The sequence below is a fragment of the Carica papaya genome, chromosome 3, assembly GCF_054855325.1.
Source record: "Carica papaya isolate Zhongbai chromosome 3, ASM5485532v1, whole genome shotgun sequence".
Classification (NCBI taxonomy): Eukaryota; Viridiplantae; Streptophyta; class Magnoliopsida; order Brassicales; family Caricaceae; genus Carica; species Carica papaya.
In genome coordinates, this window is record NC_142311.1 from 35,496,376 (window position 1) to 35,511,086 (window position 14,711).

Genomic DNA, 14,711 nt, shown 5'->3' on the forward strand with positions numbered 1-14,711 from the left:
TGTTAATTTTTTTTACTAAAATATATTTTATTGTAGGAAAAGTAAATTTTTTAAGTAATTGATATTGTAATAAAAAAATAGGATTCACACATAATGAGGACATCCCTATAGACCCCAATGGATACTAATAGACTGATAAAATATAAAATTATTATTCAAACTGATTGCATATGAAATTATGTTATGTGTTATGTTATTGACTCTATAAGTTATTTTTGTAAATCTCGTTACAGTAAGTAGGTGGTAAATGATTTTATTTATGATAAACAAATTTACTTAAATTAAGAGCTCAATTAGTTATTTTTTTTATATAATTTATACCAACCTTCATTTATGTGTCGGTAAATAACGTGATATTATTAATGCACTGGTATAGTTCACTATTTTATTAACCATTTTAAATCAAGATGATCATTATCTATAACCCGATCCACAAGAGAATTGCGAGTAGAACGTTCGATTTGTTTATTTTTAATTTATTTATTTGGTTATTAGTTGTTTTTTTACAAAAATTATTCACATAAGCTCTATTTGGTACTTTCAGTTATTGTGTAAGCAATGTAAATTATAATTATTTATTTCGCTTTCGCACTAAATTTATAATTTATCACATTTAGAGTTTCAAGAGTCGTTACAAATTTACTCAAAATTCCCTTAAACAAAATACTATTTATCAAAATAAAGCTTTATATCTTATAAATCACCATTTGTTAATTTTTTTATTAAAATAAATTTTATTGTAAGAAAAATAAGTTTTTTAAATAATTGATATTGTAATAAAATTTTTTTTGTTGTTATTTTTATTAAGTAACCCTTAAAAAATGGAAATAAATATTTAATTTGAATTTACATATTATAGTGGAAAAGAAAATCTAAATTGAACTTTGAGTGTTAGATGTTGTATTAGGCTATATTTAGAAAGATAATTATTTAAAAATTTACATTTAGTTTTTTTAATTATAAATCATATTAAAATAATAAAAATTAATTTATCAATTAATATTAAATGAAACTAAACATATATATATAATAATTAATTACATTAAACTAAGTACAAATTTATAAGCTAATAAAATTTATTATAATAATGTAAAATTTATTTGTTACAAATATTATCCAAAAACATGAATATATGAAAATCTAAGGGCGAGATAGCAAATATGAAAATAAGAAGGGGGCGGGGGGAAATAACGAAAATATGAAAAGGATGCCTTGTTTAGTATGCATGAGGTAATGGGGAATACCATGGGCATAATGATTGGATTAGGAAATTGTTAGAAAAACAAATTGTTAGGGGCACTCACAATGATCACGTCACGTAACATCAGTACGCTGTCGTTTTGCCCATCTCTATTAGGCTTTTTGATTATTTTATTATTATTCGTGGGCGCTTCGTGAGTTTTCCGTCGGGTCAGGACCACTTTTGGTCGCCTTCGCATTAGCCATACCAAGTAGGAGCTGAGTATGTGTGGGCCCCACCACCCCCCGAAAATAAACAACGAACTCCGAGCTGACTGGGCGCGGGACCCACCAGTCCCCACATAACAAAACAATTACCATTCAAGTAGTGGGACCCATCTGACGAATCATCTCGCTGGCTCAGCTCCCTAGGTCCTTGTCCGGTGGGTCCACAGAAACTGCCCGTTTACCCCGGTTCGCCTTTTCCCCAAATGTTTCCGCTTAGCTGCCCGGGACACGTGCGTCCTATTCGGGTGACCAGCGAGTTACCACTTTATTCGCTGCACGTGCTACGTGGCACGTAAACAAGATCGTATTTTGTTTGTTTTGTTACGTGTTGCCAGAGCCGTCGAGATCGGGTTGAGTCAGTCGCATCGACGGTAGAGAAGGCGCCACTGGGGAAACCTCAATTATTGGAAGAGTTCCACGTGGAATGTGGTGTATGGAAAGTGAGTGGCAGAGGGGATCCTACCTCATGTGAGCTTGAATACACATGGTAATAATCGAACTCAAGTTTATTATTAATTTAATAAATTATTATTATTGTGCCAAGTTCCTTTTAGTTATTTTTAAAAAAATTTAATTATATTTATTTAAATTATAATATAATATTTGCATATACAACAAATAATATTATATGCGAAACAAAACCCATATTCCTTTTCACTTATTCGTAATTTATGTTTATTTTGATTAAAAAACTATGTTTTATCGGTAGATAAAAATTATGTAAAATCAAAACAATATTTTTTAAATTATAAAAATATTTAGTAATGTATTTACGCTTTTAAAATTTAACATATGAAAATCACGATAAAATAAACTTATATAATACACGTATAAAATATGTAACATTTTTTTGTTGGTTTAATTTTTCTTCGTATCACCGTATAAATGGTGTGTTACGAGGATGTAAATAATTTAATTATTAATGAAAATACTTATATATATATATATATATATATATAACTCAACAAAGTAAATATCACAACAAGATATTTTCATTCATTACATGTTTTCAATCTAGTACTAATTAAGCTACAAAACTAACATGTAAATATACGTGTTCATATCTTGTTTTGTCATCATTGACTATTTTACTAAATCAAAGCATTTCATTATTACGCTCACCATTGGTACATTTTAAAGTAGATGAATACCGTATAGTGTGTAGAACGAAGCTACTTCATTGTTTTTAATAAGTGTTTTTATTTATAAATTATTTATATTATATTATGATTGTTATATGTATATTATTTAATTAATAAATATGTGTATTTTTAATTAAAAATAAATAGATCAATAATAACATTTATATATATATTTAAATTTTTTAAGTAAAATATTTCATATATTTTATTAATTATATAGTATATATATTTTAATAATACATTTTTTAATAATAATACGTAGAGTATATAATTTAAAATTTGAATAAATACTCTTGTTAAAAAATATAAAAGAAAAAACTAAAAAATAATATATTTTTAATCAATTTTTTAAATAGTTAAAAGTACTTATAATTTATTAATAATGTAATAATTAAAATATTTAAAAATTATAAATTTAAATTTTATTAAATATAAAGAACTTATTACTTTATAAATATATTAATGAGATAGTCACTATAGTTAATTTAATTAAATCGATAATTTATTTTATTAATATATTTAAATGAAAATTAAATTGTAGTGACGTTGGATGCTGCCGTCATGCTTACGACAAAATTATTAACGTCACTTTTTTTTTTCCCACGTTCTTCCGACTTCCCGCAACCAAATGACTTGTATCTTTTTAATTTTCAATTATTCGATAGTTTTTTTGAATCGAAATTTTAATTCAAAATTTACGCTCGAAATTATTAAAATTATATGGTAAAATATATGTTCTTAATTTTATTTTAATATATAAAAGACAGAAAAGAAGGAAAAAGTAGAAGCCCAGACTCGGCCCAAAGGAAGAACAATTAAAAGAAGAAGAAGAGAAAAGAAAAGCCAGCGATCAAACCCGAGCAAAAGAAAAATGTAAAAAAAAAAAGAAAAAGAAAAAGAGCCCAGCTTAGTCTAGCATTGTGCAAGCCCGGGCACAAAATACGTCGTCGTTTTAATTTGGACTCCTTGACATAAAAAAGGCAAGAAACGACGTCGCCCAGTTTATTAATGTAAACGACGTCATTTCAGCAGGCGTAAAACCAAAAGCCTTAGTTTTCAAAAATACCGGAGAAGAAAGGATAAGAAGATTAGTATGGGTCGGGTCAATTCAGTTCTCTACATGGTTATTTATAATTTTAACACTCTGTTTAGATCGTAACAAATGATAAAATTTTAACGTATGATATTTTACGAGTATGAGAAAATCATATTTGTTTCAATTTCTAATGACAACAAACGGTATCTGACTGATAAATTTGAGATGAATTTTAAAACTACAAAATCGATGTTATGTGAATGATGCGTTATTTTTTTTTCCTTATATCCCTATATAATATACTTAATTCTATTTTTATTTTCATAATTTATTATTTATTTTATTAAATATAAAATTTTAATTTATAATAATTATTTATTTAAATACAAATATAATTATATTGGTAAATAATTTTTTTTATTATATGATTCTTATATACTACTTACTATTAAATAAATAATTAGGGATAAATTAATAATTTGACTGTAAATACAATCATACCATATTATTATTCAAATAAAAATATATCATTAACATATATTAATATACAATCATCTACACATAAAAAAATTTTATTATCTCAATTATATATCATTGTCATTTAATTACTATAATTAACGTGCATTAAAATTTATCTAATATTAAAGGCGGAATAATAGTTTGAATGAGTTTAGATCTGTGACCGGTCCAAAGTTTTTGACAAACAGACCGGTTTTCTTTAATAAATAAAAACAGGCCGGTCCGAAGTTGTCTATATGAGTGGCTCTGTTCTTGAAAGAAATCCATCAACGTATAACAATTTTCTTGCTCTCATCCCTGCCGTGCTTCCTCTTCTTGCCACGTGAAACTTCCTTTGTCTAGATTTTATTCTCAGAGCAAGAAGAAGACAGAGTGGAATTCTCGGGAAGGATAGAAAAGAAAAGAGGAGATATGGTGAGAACAGGAAGAACGACAAAGACGAGAGGCAAGATCGATGGTGCATTTCTTCATCATGATTTACGCAATCTTGCGCACAGGTTTGTATTTCTTTTGTTGATTATTACTAATGTTTTACGAATTTCCGTTCTGGTTTTAATTTGGTCCAGTATCAATCACGTATGATTTTGATTTTCTTTTTGGCGCCAAACATGATCGCATTTTTGGCAAGCACTGGATTCTTGCTTTAATTATTGGGAAGGGAAAAAAAAAAACAAAAAGAGTAGATAAGGAGAGAGAAGGAAGAACGACAAAGATGAGAGGCGAGATTGGTGGTGCATTTCTTCAACATGATTTACGAATCTTGCGCACAGGTTTGAATTTCTTTCGTTGATTATTACTAATGTTTTACGAATTTCAGTTCTGGTTTTAATTTGATCCAATATTAATTACGTATGATTTTGATTTTCTTTTTGCAAGCAAACATGATTCCACGTTTGACAAGTACTGAATTCTCGGGAAGGAAAGAAAAGAAAAGAGAAGATACGGAGAGAGCAGGACGGACGACAACGATGAGAGGCGAGATCGATGGTGCATTTTTTCAACATGATTTATACAATCTTCCGCACAGGTTTATCTTTCTTTTATTGCTTTCATCCTGTCGTCCTTCCTCCTCTCTCCACGTGAAACTTCCTTTTTCCAAATTTTATTTCCAGAAGAAGAAGGAAACATTGAATTCTCCGGAAGGAAAGAAAACAAAAGAGGAGATACGGAGAGAGCAGGACGGACGATAAAGATGAGAAGCAAGATTGATAGTGCATTTCTTCAACATGATTTACGCAATCTTGCGCACAGGTTTTTCTTTCTTTTGTTGATTATTACTAATCTTTTACGAATTTCAGTTCTGGTTTTAATTTGGTCCAATATCAATTAGGTATGACTTTGATTTTCTTTTTTGCAAACATGATCTCACTCTTGGCGAGCACTGAATTCTCGCGAGCACTGAATTGTCGAGAAGGAAAGAAAAGAAAAGAGGAGATGAGCAGGACGGACGACAAAGACGATATGCAAGATTGGTGGTGCATTTCTTCAACATGATTTACGCGATCTTGCGCACAGGTTTGTCTTTCTTCTGTTGATTATTACTAATCTTTTACGAATTTCTCAGTTCTGGTTTTACTTTGACCGTATGATTTTGAGTTTCTTTTGGAGCCAATATGATCGCATTTTTACGAGCACTGAATTCTTGCAAGAACTTAATTCTCGGGAAGGAAAGAAGTTAGGAGTGAGCGGGACGGATAACAAAGATGAGAGGCGAGATCCGTGATGCATTTCTTCAACATGGGTTTATACAGTCTCGCGCAAAGGTTTATCTTTCTTTTGTTGGTTGGTACTAGTATCTAATTTTAATTTGGTCCAACATCAATTAGGTATGATTTTGATTTTCTTTTGGCGCCAAACGTGATTGCATTTTTGGCGAGCACTGAATTCTCGGAAGCACTAAATTCTTGGGGGAAAGAAAGAAAATAAAAGAGTAGATACAGAGAGAGCGGAAGGGACAACAAAGATGAGAGGCGAGATCGGTGGTGCATTTCTTCAGCATGATTTATACAATCTTGTGCACAGGTTTATCTTTCTTCTGTTGATTATTACTAGCTTTTGATGAATTTCAGTTCTGAGTTTAATTTGGTCTGCCATAAATTAGGTTTGATTTTGGTTTTCTTGTTGGCGCCAAACATTCTTGCAACTTCGGCGCGCACTGAATTCTCGCGATTAGGATTTTGTTTTTGGGCTTTTCTCTTTAGGCTTTCGTTTATTGGGTTGACGGCTATACATATGGGGGTTTATAATACATGGGCCTGTTTCATTTGGGTCATTGTTTATTTTCTTTCTTAATTCTCTCTGTTCTTTCGGGTGGAGAAAATTCACTTTGTTCTTTTGTCTTGCTTGTCACTTTGTTTATCTTGAGAAAATTCACTTTATTCTCCTCAAGATTCAACATCTTGATTCTTGGCTGCCGTCATTTTACTGCATATTTCTTTCATATTTTTATTTTAACAAAGCCCTTCTCGGCCTTTCTTCTGCTTCAAGGGGAAGCTTGAATCCCTTGAAGAAAAGTGCATTTTGACTTATATTTTGTCTTCCACAACCCAGATGCTGTTTTCCTCAGTAAAAAAGCCTTGTCATCTACTTCTATTCTCCTTTTGCCTTGCCCAAAAAGTTAAGAGTGAATTAATGAAAGAGACTGTCGTTATTTTTCCTTTCTCTGATTGTAAGCCTGCCTGCAAATATTTTATAGATGGCCCCAATATAAATGAATTGTCTTCTCAGCAGATATATACATTTGATTAAATTCATTACAGCGGAAAACAGTCGGTATCAAAGTTCCACCTGTCTTTCATTTGACTACAAATATAATGGCAGATAATAGTATTGAAGATTAATTATTCTTTTACCATCTTTTGTGGGACTTTTGAAGTTTAAGTAAACAGAAACATGTGTACCTAATAATATTAAATATATTTTATGTTTTGATTATTAATCCAATTCTTGTAAGTATGCATACCCATGTAGTGTTATCATCTGATTTATTGTTTGACTTGGGATGACTCCACCTAAGAGTAAATAATGCTTCTAGTGCAATTCACTGTCTCTTTTCTTTTGGTTTGATGCTTATGATAAGCTTTTTTACTTTTGAAGGTCCGTGGGAATTTAGTAAAGACGCAAGAGTATAACTCTTTCACCCTAAGGGGCCAAACCTCACAAAACCAGCTGGGTTTGGCACATGCTAAGAGTGCTGAGGAAGCAAAGTAGAGGGTAAGGAGAGTGACTGTGAACCTAGTGCTGAAATGGTTTTATCTTTTATCTTCTTTACAATACATATATGTGTGTCTATGTTCTTATGTGTGTGTTACGTGAATATATATTTTTGTTTGGCTGTGTTGTGTACGTATTGAAATGTAAAAGGAGGTAGGTTGCTAGGTTTATAAGCTTTAAGTTGAATGTTGTTGTGTTGGGGAAACAGGCTGCGGTGCATTAGATATATGGGATAGGCTAATTAATATGACCTCCTTTGTTTTACATTTGATAGATTGACATGAAGTTTTTATTACATTTATTTATTTTTTTAACTCTGTCATTGCAGTTACTCGAAATAAATTATGATTATTATCTTTAAAAAATTAATTTAATATAGTATTAGTGTTTGTTTAATGATTAGGAAAAATAATGCTTTGGTAATGGTCTATTTAAAAACTATCTTCATATAGAATTTCTTTTGAACTAAAATAATGAATATATATATATATATATATAAGATTTCCACAGACATTTTGTATTGTATAGGTCTGGGAGTAAGAAATTACAAGAATGTGAAACTAGACATATTTTTAAGCCACAAAACACGGTGCGATCAGATCAGACATAATATATTTTAATTGCACGTATGGTCATCATTAATCCCAAGTCCCTGATAAATTATTTTGGTAAGCGTAGAGGGCATGCCAGCCAAGAAGAGTGTTAATTAAGGAAGGAATGCAGAATGCGGCAGGCACGCTCGGGCTCTACGTCCTATCAGTGTAAAACTAAAAGGTAATGGTAAGGTTATGGTTTATGTTTATTTGTTAATGTCAGTGTTAATTAATATTAATATGCTGCCTGCATTTACTCCACTCTATTTCTGTATTTAATTTGTTGGCAGTTTACGTGAATGAATAGAAATTAATGAGGCTCTCCCTTCCCTCTACACTTGTATGTCGCCTACATCACTTCCTCTTTCAATTCATACTTCCTATGATTCATCCCTCACTTGCATTACTCCTCCTCCTCCTCCTCCTCACCTCTCCATCACTTCTGACTTATCACTCCTATCTTCTTCTTCTTCTTCCAGCAAAGCATTCAACCGCCGCACGTATAAATACTTTGAGATACTCTTGATTCAATCGTAATAGCTACTTCTCTCTGTCTACGTCTGCGTTTCGACAGAAAGTTACCGTATGTCTATATCTCCTCCACCGCCTCCTCCGTCGCTAACCGACATTGGAGGAGAAGCTACATTCATGGATAACAACAGAGACCAACACACTTCGCACTCTTCTTTCTCAATGGACAACCTCAAGCCAAGTATTCTCATCATCGTCATCATCCTCTCCATTACTTTTCTCGTCTCCGTCTCTCTCTGTCTCCTCCTCCGTCATCTCAACCGTCGTTGTCTCCGTCATCTCTCTCCTTCTTCCCTCACCTCCTCCCAACCTGTTGCAGTACCTTCCGCCGATTCCCGCCGTCACTCCAGCCGACGCGTGTCTCCTGAAACTCTTCCGTCCTCTCTCCTTGACTCTCTTCCTCTTTTTACCTTCTCCTCCGTTACCCGGCGGTCGACTAGCTCGTCTGATATCTCCGGCGATTGCGCTGTTTGTTTGTGCAAGTTTGAGCCGCACGATCAGCTCCGTCTCCTGCCTCTTTGTTGTCATGCTTTCCACGCTCATTGTATTGATACCTGGCTTCTTTCTAACCAGACTTGTCCTCTCTGTCGCTCTCCTCTGTACGCCTCTGATTCCGATCTCATGAAGGCCCTCCTTGCTTCCTCTTCATCTCATGCTGCTACGGTCGGCACCGGTGCTCCTCTTGGTAGTAGCGGTGACAACAGTTTTCGCCTCGAGATCGGCTCGGTCAGCCGCCGGCAAGCCGCGTCGGATTCCCGCGAGCAAAGGTCTTACTCCATCGGATCATTCGATTACGTAGTGGATGAAGAATCGGAGGTTGCTATGAGCAATGCACATCAAAGAAGCATTTCGGAAAAGGAAGATGTTGTCGGAGGAACGGAGGCGGCTCAGCCGCAATCAATTCTGGCGGCCGATGTCGGAACTAATTCAAGGAGTTGGCTCAAGGAATACGTTGACCGACTCTCTGCCAGTCTATCATCCCGAGCAGTCTCGTTCCGTAGTTCCGGAAGATTCTTCACCGGAAGCAGTCGCCGGAGTGAGATATTGTCCGCCGGAGAGTTGGAACTAGAGCCTAATCGCGTAGGGGAAGAGATAAGCGAGCTATTTCGGTGGTTCTCCGGGGTATAAATGGTAAATACTCAAACGCCAATTCTGATTCCTATTTGTAGAGATCCATATATGGATGCTATATGTAGATAATGATAAAGAAGGGAAACCGGGAAAGTCATTTATTATCTCTCTCCCTTCCCTCGACTAAAAATTGCCTCCACGTTACGCCAGTGGATCATAACGAAAAATTAGCCTTTTCAGGATCAGACGGTTAAGGAAATTTTTGCAGAAATCTGAGGTACTAAGAAAAAACTCGAATTAATGTGAGTTCTGTAATTGTTTCATTTTTATTTTTTAAAATTCCACGGGCTGAAGAAATTATAAATGGAGTCTCATTTCAAGTAAAAAAAAACTTGTTACCATTTCTTTAGAAGAAAAAGAGTTCATATCTCTTTCGCAATGATACATTTTGGTGTAGTGGTACTACCACCACCTTTCTTGCTTCCTCATAAATGTTCTCAACTGGCACATTAATTACCACAACTCAACTGCAGAGGATTTATTGTGTTTTTCTTTTTGGCCCCATCGATGACTGACGTTTTCTATGGACAAATTTACTTCCACCATTTAGTAGGTCTGAGAGGGAAATTAGCATTAGCAATGAGTCAAATATTTTCTACAACGACATAATTTTGGTTGCTTGAAAACAAAGTTTAAAAGAATAGAATTTTAGGAGTAAAATAGAGATTTACACCGGGGGCTAATTAATTTTGTAGTTGGTATTAATTAGGTGGTGTGTTTGGGCTTTTGTGTTGTGTGTAGAATGATTTGTGTTTTCTTTTTTTTCTCTCTCGTGGATTTTCTTCTTCTGCATTACTTCTTCTGTTGGTTCGGAATGATTGCCTTTTCCATACTTGTTTCTACATATTTTTCCATTTTATTTTATTTTTTTGTTTCTTATACATCTAACTAATGGCGTCAAACCAGATGGCAGAGTATGAAAACAATACGATGTCTTAACTTCTTACTGTGAAATGGGGAAAAGGGTTGTCTGTTCTGTGTAGATGAGAAAACGTTCCAACTGACCTAACAAAGAATTCTTTGTGGAAAATATGTATGTTCCTTTTTGGATTCACAATAGTACACCAATAAATACCAAGAAAGAGAAATATGTAACAGGTAGTTCCAATTGCAAGGGACTGAACTTCCATGGGTTAAAAGTTTAGTATTTTATTTAAAAATTATGAATTTAAATTTTATTAAAAATATATAATTCACCACTTTATAAATTTATTATATGCTACTGGTAGGTGATAACTTATAATATTTGATTTGCGAGATTAAAATTTTAATTTATTAATATGTTGGTGAGATTATAGTGATCAATTTATATTTAGTTTTAGTAAGCCATTATGTATTCGAGCAAAAAAAGTATTTATCATTTAAAATTTTAACCCGCAATACTGAAAACTTTAATGAATGATAGGTTAAACTTTTCAGGTTTACAAACTCAAAATTTTTCTTTCGGTAATAAACTTGACGTTCAAGTTTTGGATGGAAAAAATCATGCACGATGTTAGACGTATAGAAAATTAATTTAATAAAGAATAACTTCCAAAGTGATGCATAGAAGAATAAAATTGGAACACACCAAATAAATTCCCAAAAAATTCCAGTGTTTGTCCTCTTCACCCACTTTTTCCAAACCACTCGACATTTGAGTGATTAGTACCTCCACTGCCTTCCATTAAAGCGGTGAGTTTGATTTGTGAATTGTGTGCTAATGAGAGAGAAGCTAAAGAAAAACTACTCTCTCTTCGGCATGTAAGAAAGTCTCTAAGCAGTAATCATTGAGTCTTCAATAATTTCATTTCGCGAGTCAGCTCTGGTACAAATGTTTAAAGAGATACAAAACTGATAAGAGTAATAGCCAGAATATTGACATTTAGAGACAGAATTATCTTCCTTTGCCCACCGTTGCACGGAAAAGAGCTTCCGCTGAAACATCCTCTCTTCTGCTTGATTCCTTTGCCATGATCTTCAAGAACAAATGTAGAGTTTGTCGGACCATCACTAAATAGAACACACCAAAAGAAAGGGCCTTTATGGAACCCAACCAACCCTACTCCTACCTCGGTATGTGATTTATTTCTCAGAAGTGATAAAGCTTTCTGATCTTTAACAAGAACATGTGAAAAAGCTATTGATGGCTCCACATACTTGGATTGACAACCAACAATGTGGCCTGTTATTGTACCAATTGTAGGCAGCTCTACACCGCAATTGGGAGCAAAAACTTCAGTGAAATCATCTTCCGGGTGTCTACAGCTTGCAGCGTTGTTATTCTCGCTGCAATTCCCTTTGCATGGTTCAACGTATTGGAGAGCCATGCACCCAAGACCCGGACTGTCATTTAGGTTTGGAAGTTTATGAGCTGTTCTGTTCTTGTTAATGATGTCAACAAGATCATTTGCAGGGTTTCCTATAAGACAAGACAATGCGAACGTAAGTATGCTATATAAGCTTTCAAAATCTATACTGATTTTCATCCATAATCAGAACATTCATATTGTTTTGCAGATTCCTATTTCTGCTAGTTGTTATTTTTGCCCCCCTCATTTCTTTGCTTCCTAATCTTTCTTACCCGTGTCTTCTGCATAGGACAACTTCAGCGCATCCCATAGGTTCCCAAAATCATAGATTTTCTAGTCTAGCATAAAACGTCACTGGAAAAACAAATCGACAGAGACACTTAAAATATCAGCCTTCATCAACCAGTGACAGGAAGAAGGTTAGCGAATCCGTATAAGAAAGACATGCTGTTGATTGTCTATTAGATTGAATCCTCAGAGATTACATCGGAAACAGAGTTTCTGGAGCGGACAATAGAGTAAGATAGAACTCTCACGGGCAGTCATTCACAATAACAGTAATGATCTGTTAAAAATTGTATCACAGTTACTACATGTCTTGCTATTGGAAAGAGCATCTAACTATTGTTCGGATGATTTTTCATTTCATTTCTAACTAATTCTCAACTATAATTTTCCTACTAGTCTTTATTTATACAATTATAACACGATTTATTGTGCTTGAGTTTGCTTTACCATCATTTTAAATTCTGAGAGTGAAAATTTAATTCCCACTTCTCACTACAGAAAGCTTCAAGACTAGGTTGAAATCCTTAATCTAAGGATGTATTTTCGAGTTAATGTAATAATTTTTTTTTTCTTCTTCCAAATGTAGCTTATTATACCAAAGAATTTCTTACATAGTCTTACGAAAAAGAAAATACAAAAATAGAAATTAACTAAGCATTGAAGAGGAAATGAGTCAAACATCATCCACCTATCCAGGTAAAGAAAGCAAGAAGCTAGTGATGGTAAGTACACTGGTTTTACTCTTAGTTCGGTAAGAGCTGAGGCAGAAGGGAGCACTAGAGATTTCTAGGTCTTGAAGGGTAGGTAACGAGTCAGAGTACCATGAGTATATTTAGGAACCAGGTTATTAAATGAACAAAGGACAAAAAAACACTAGTCTACAAAACTATTCGTACTTCTATTTGTATAAACTTTAGAAGAAATGCCGATTGAGAAGATAGAGACTGCAAATCGAACATGAAATTTTGATAAGAGCAGAGGCATCTTACCGTGATTGTGGCAGCAAACAAGAGGAGCGATCAGAAGATTAGATAGTAAAATTATCCAGCCGAAGAAGCACGAGTTCTCCAGCATTATCACTGAAAACTGTGGAAGCCTCTTTAAATGCGGTCTCGAAGCGGGTTTGATTTTCCTCAAAAAAGAGTACGAGAAAGGGAAAGGAAAGGAAAGCCCTAGGTTGAGAAAAGGGTGGCTCACTTTAATTCTAACACTAGAAGCTGTTTGGTTAGCGAGAAGTGAAATATTTTCCGGGAAAAAGAAAAAGAAAAAAAAAAAAAAAAAAAAAAGGGTAGCAGTAGCAGAGACCGAGGGGAAAATTAGTGGTCCCATGTAGCCGTTGTGCGGGAATGTTTATTCGTTTTTTTGAAATTAAAAAATGGATCGGAGGCTGCAGATTTTCAAACAAGAGCTGTCGTGGGACCCACCGCCGAGGGGGAAAAAATAACAAAATTACAAGAATCAACTGTTCAGCCGCGAAACTGTCTTGATATTTTCGGGGCTGTTCGGCTCCACGTTTTGCTTTTCAGGATGAGATTACTTTTTATAAAAAAAAAAAAAAAATTACAACTATTTTGATTTTCTAAAACAAATTTTTACAACTATTTTGGCTAAAATTATTTATATAAAAAATTTATATCATTATGTTAAATTTTATAAGCTAAAAAAATAATTTATCGATTAACATTGAATTTCATTATAGAAGTACATGATTCGAATAAAAAAAAAATTATTATTAAGAAGTAAATAAAAGAATGTCGGGCTCACACATGAACACCCAACCTATACATGGGATTTCCGCCTTCACTTGGTCGTACCAAAAAAAGTACGGGAGAAATGAAAAAATGTAGGATCATTTATCTGTTCGACTAATTGTCAAAGTTCTCGTTAAAATTAGTATTTTATAAAGAGTCGATAAAAAATTCTATTAATAACTAATCGTTTTAATTATTTGAAATAATTATACGATTAGTGCTAACTTTGAAAGCTGAGGTATCAGTACTGATCACTGATTCTTAATAAAATTTTTAAAGAAGATTATAAGATTTTTAAATTTTCGTTCTAATTTATAAATTTTAAAACAATAAAATTATTATTAATATTATATCATTTTTTAATGAACTAAATATTGCATTATGCTTTATTGAAAATTTATGTGTCATAATTTCACTAATTGTTATATAATTATATTAAATAGCGATCAAAATTTATAATAAAATTAAAATTATATAATCAAAATAGTGATATATAACTATTTTTTCAAATGTTATATAATTATATTAAATGTCTAACTAAAATTTAATCGTAAGTTGGTAGCATGTGGTAAATAATTGATTATCACGTCAATCTAACGTATTTGCTAAAATATAAATTTGGCGTCTCCTCGATTCGAACCCGGGACCTTCAGTATGACAAGCGTCTCGAGCTTGAAGACAAACGGACTTGATAACACGTCATAGGCCTGGGCTTAAGAGTGCTGAATCACGCGGCCCAGCAGGTTGCA

General features: G+C 33.3%; 2 protein-coding genes across 5 annotated transcripts; one reads left to right on the forward strand and one right to left on the reverse strand.

Annotated features, from left to right (window-relative positions):
- The first annotated feature begins 4,417 nt into the window (after nucleotides 1-4,417).
- ATL4 (TOXICOS EN LEVADURA 4) lies at nucleotides 4,418-11,349 on the forward strand. Of its 4 annotated transcripts, XM_088216894.1 has the most exons (6): nucleotides 4,425-4,934; nucleotides 5,041-5,191; nucleotides 5,277-6,186; nucleotides 7,261-7,377; nucleotides 8,056-8,151; nucleotides 8,261-10,016. In XM_088216894.1, exon 6 carries the CDS (start codon nucleotides 8,556-8,558, stop codon nucleotides 9,627-9,629), a length of 1,074 nt encoding a protein of 357 aa, XP_088073020.1. In that variant the 5' UTR covers nucleotides 4,425-4,934; nucleotides 5,041-5,191; nucleotides 5,277-6,186; nucleotides 7,261-7,377; nucleotides 8,056-8,151; nucleotides 8,261-8,555; the 3' UTR covers nucleotides 9,630-10,016. The 4 variants fall into 4 exon arrangements, 3 of the variants coding, with proteins under 3 accessions (XP_088073020.1, XP_088073019.1, XP_021898055.1); XR_015818120.1 differs by lacking the exons at nucleotides 8,056-8,151; nucleotides 8,261-10,016 and adding an exon at nucleotides 10,539-11,349 and having other exon boundaries at nucleotides 4,418-4,934; XM_088216893.1 differs by having other exon boundaries at nucleotides 8,056-10,016.
- Nucleotides 11,350-11,388: 39 nt separating this feature from the next.
- Nucleotides 11,389-13,479, reverse strand: LOC110814800 (ferredoxin-like protein). Its single transcript, XM_022042379.2, has 2 exons — nucleotides 13,201-13,479; nucleotides 11,389-12,033 (listed from the first exon to the last, which is right to left on the reverse strand). Exons 1-2 carry the CDS (start codon nucleotides 13,283-13,285, stop codon nucleotides 11,450-11,452), a joined length of 669 nt encoding a protein of 222 aa, XP_021898071.1. The 5' UTR covers nucleotides 13,286-13,479; the 3' UTR covers nucleotides 11,389-11,449.
- Nucleotides 13,480-14,711: the final 1,232 nt, after the last annotated feature.

What these genes read in the sequence shown, in the direction of transcription:
- ATL4 (XM_088216893.1), top strand. Translation starts at nt 8,556, where the DNA reads ATGTCTATATCTCCTCCACCGCCTCCTCCGTCGCTAACCGACATTGGA.
- LOC110814800 (XM_022042379.2), bottom strand. Translation starts at nt 13,285, where the DNA reads ATGCTGGAGAACTCGTGCTTCTTCGGCTGGATAATTTTACTATCTAAT. An exon ending in TGTTTGCTGCCACAATCACG is followed by an intron (nt 12,034 to 13,200) that starts GTAAGATGCCTC and finishes CTTGTCTTATAG; the next exon opens with GAAACCCTGCAAATGATCTT.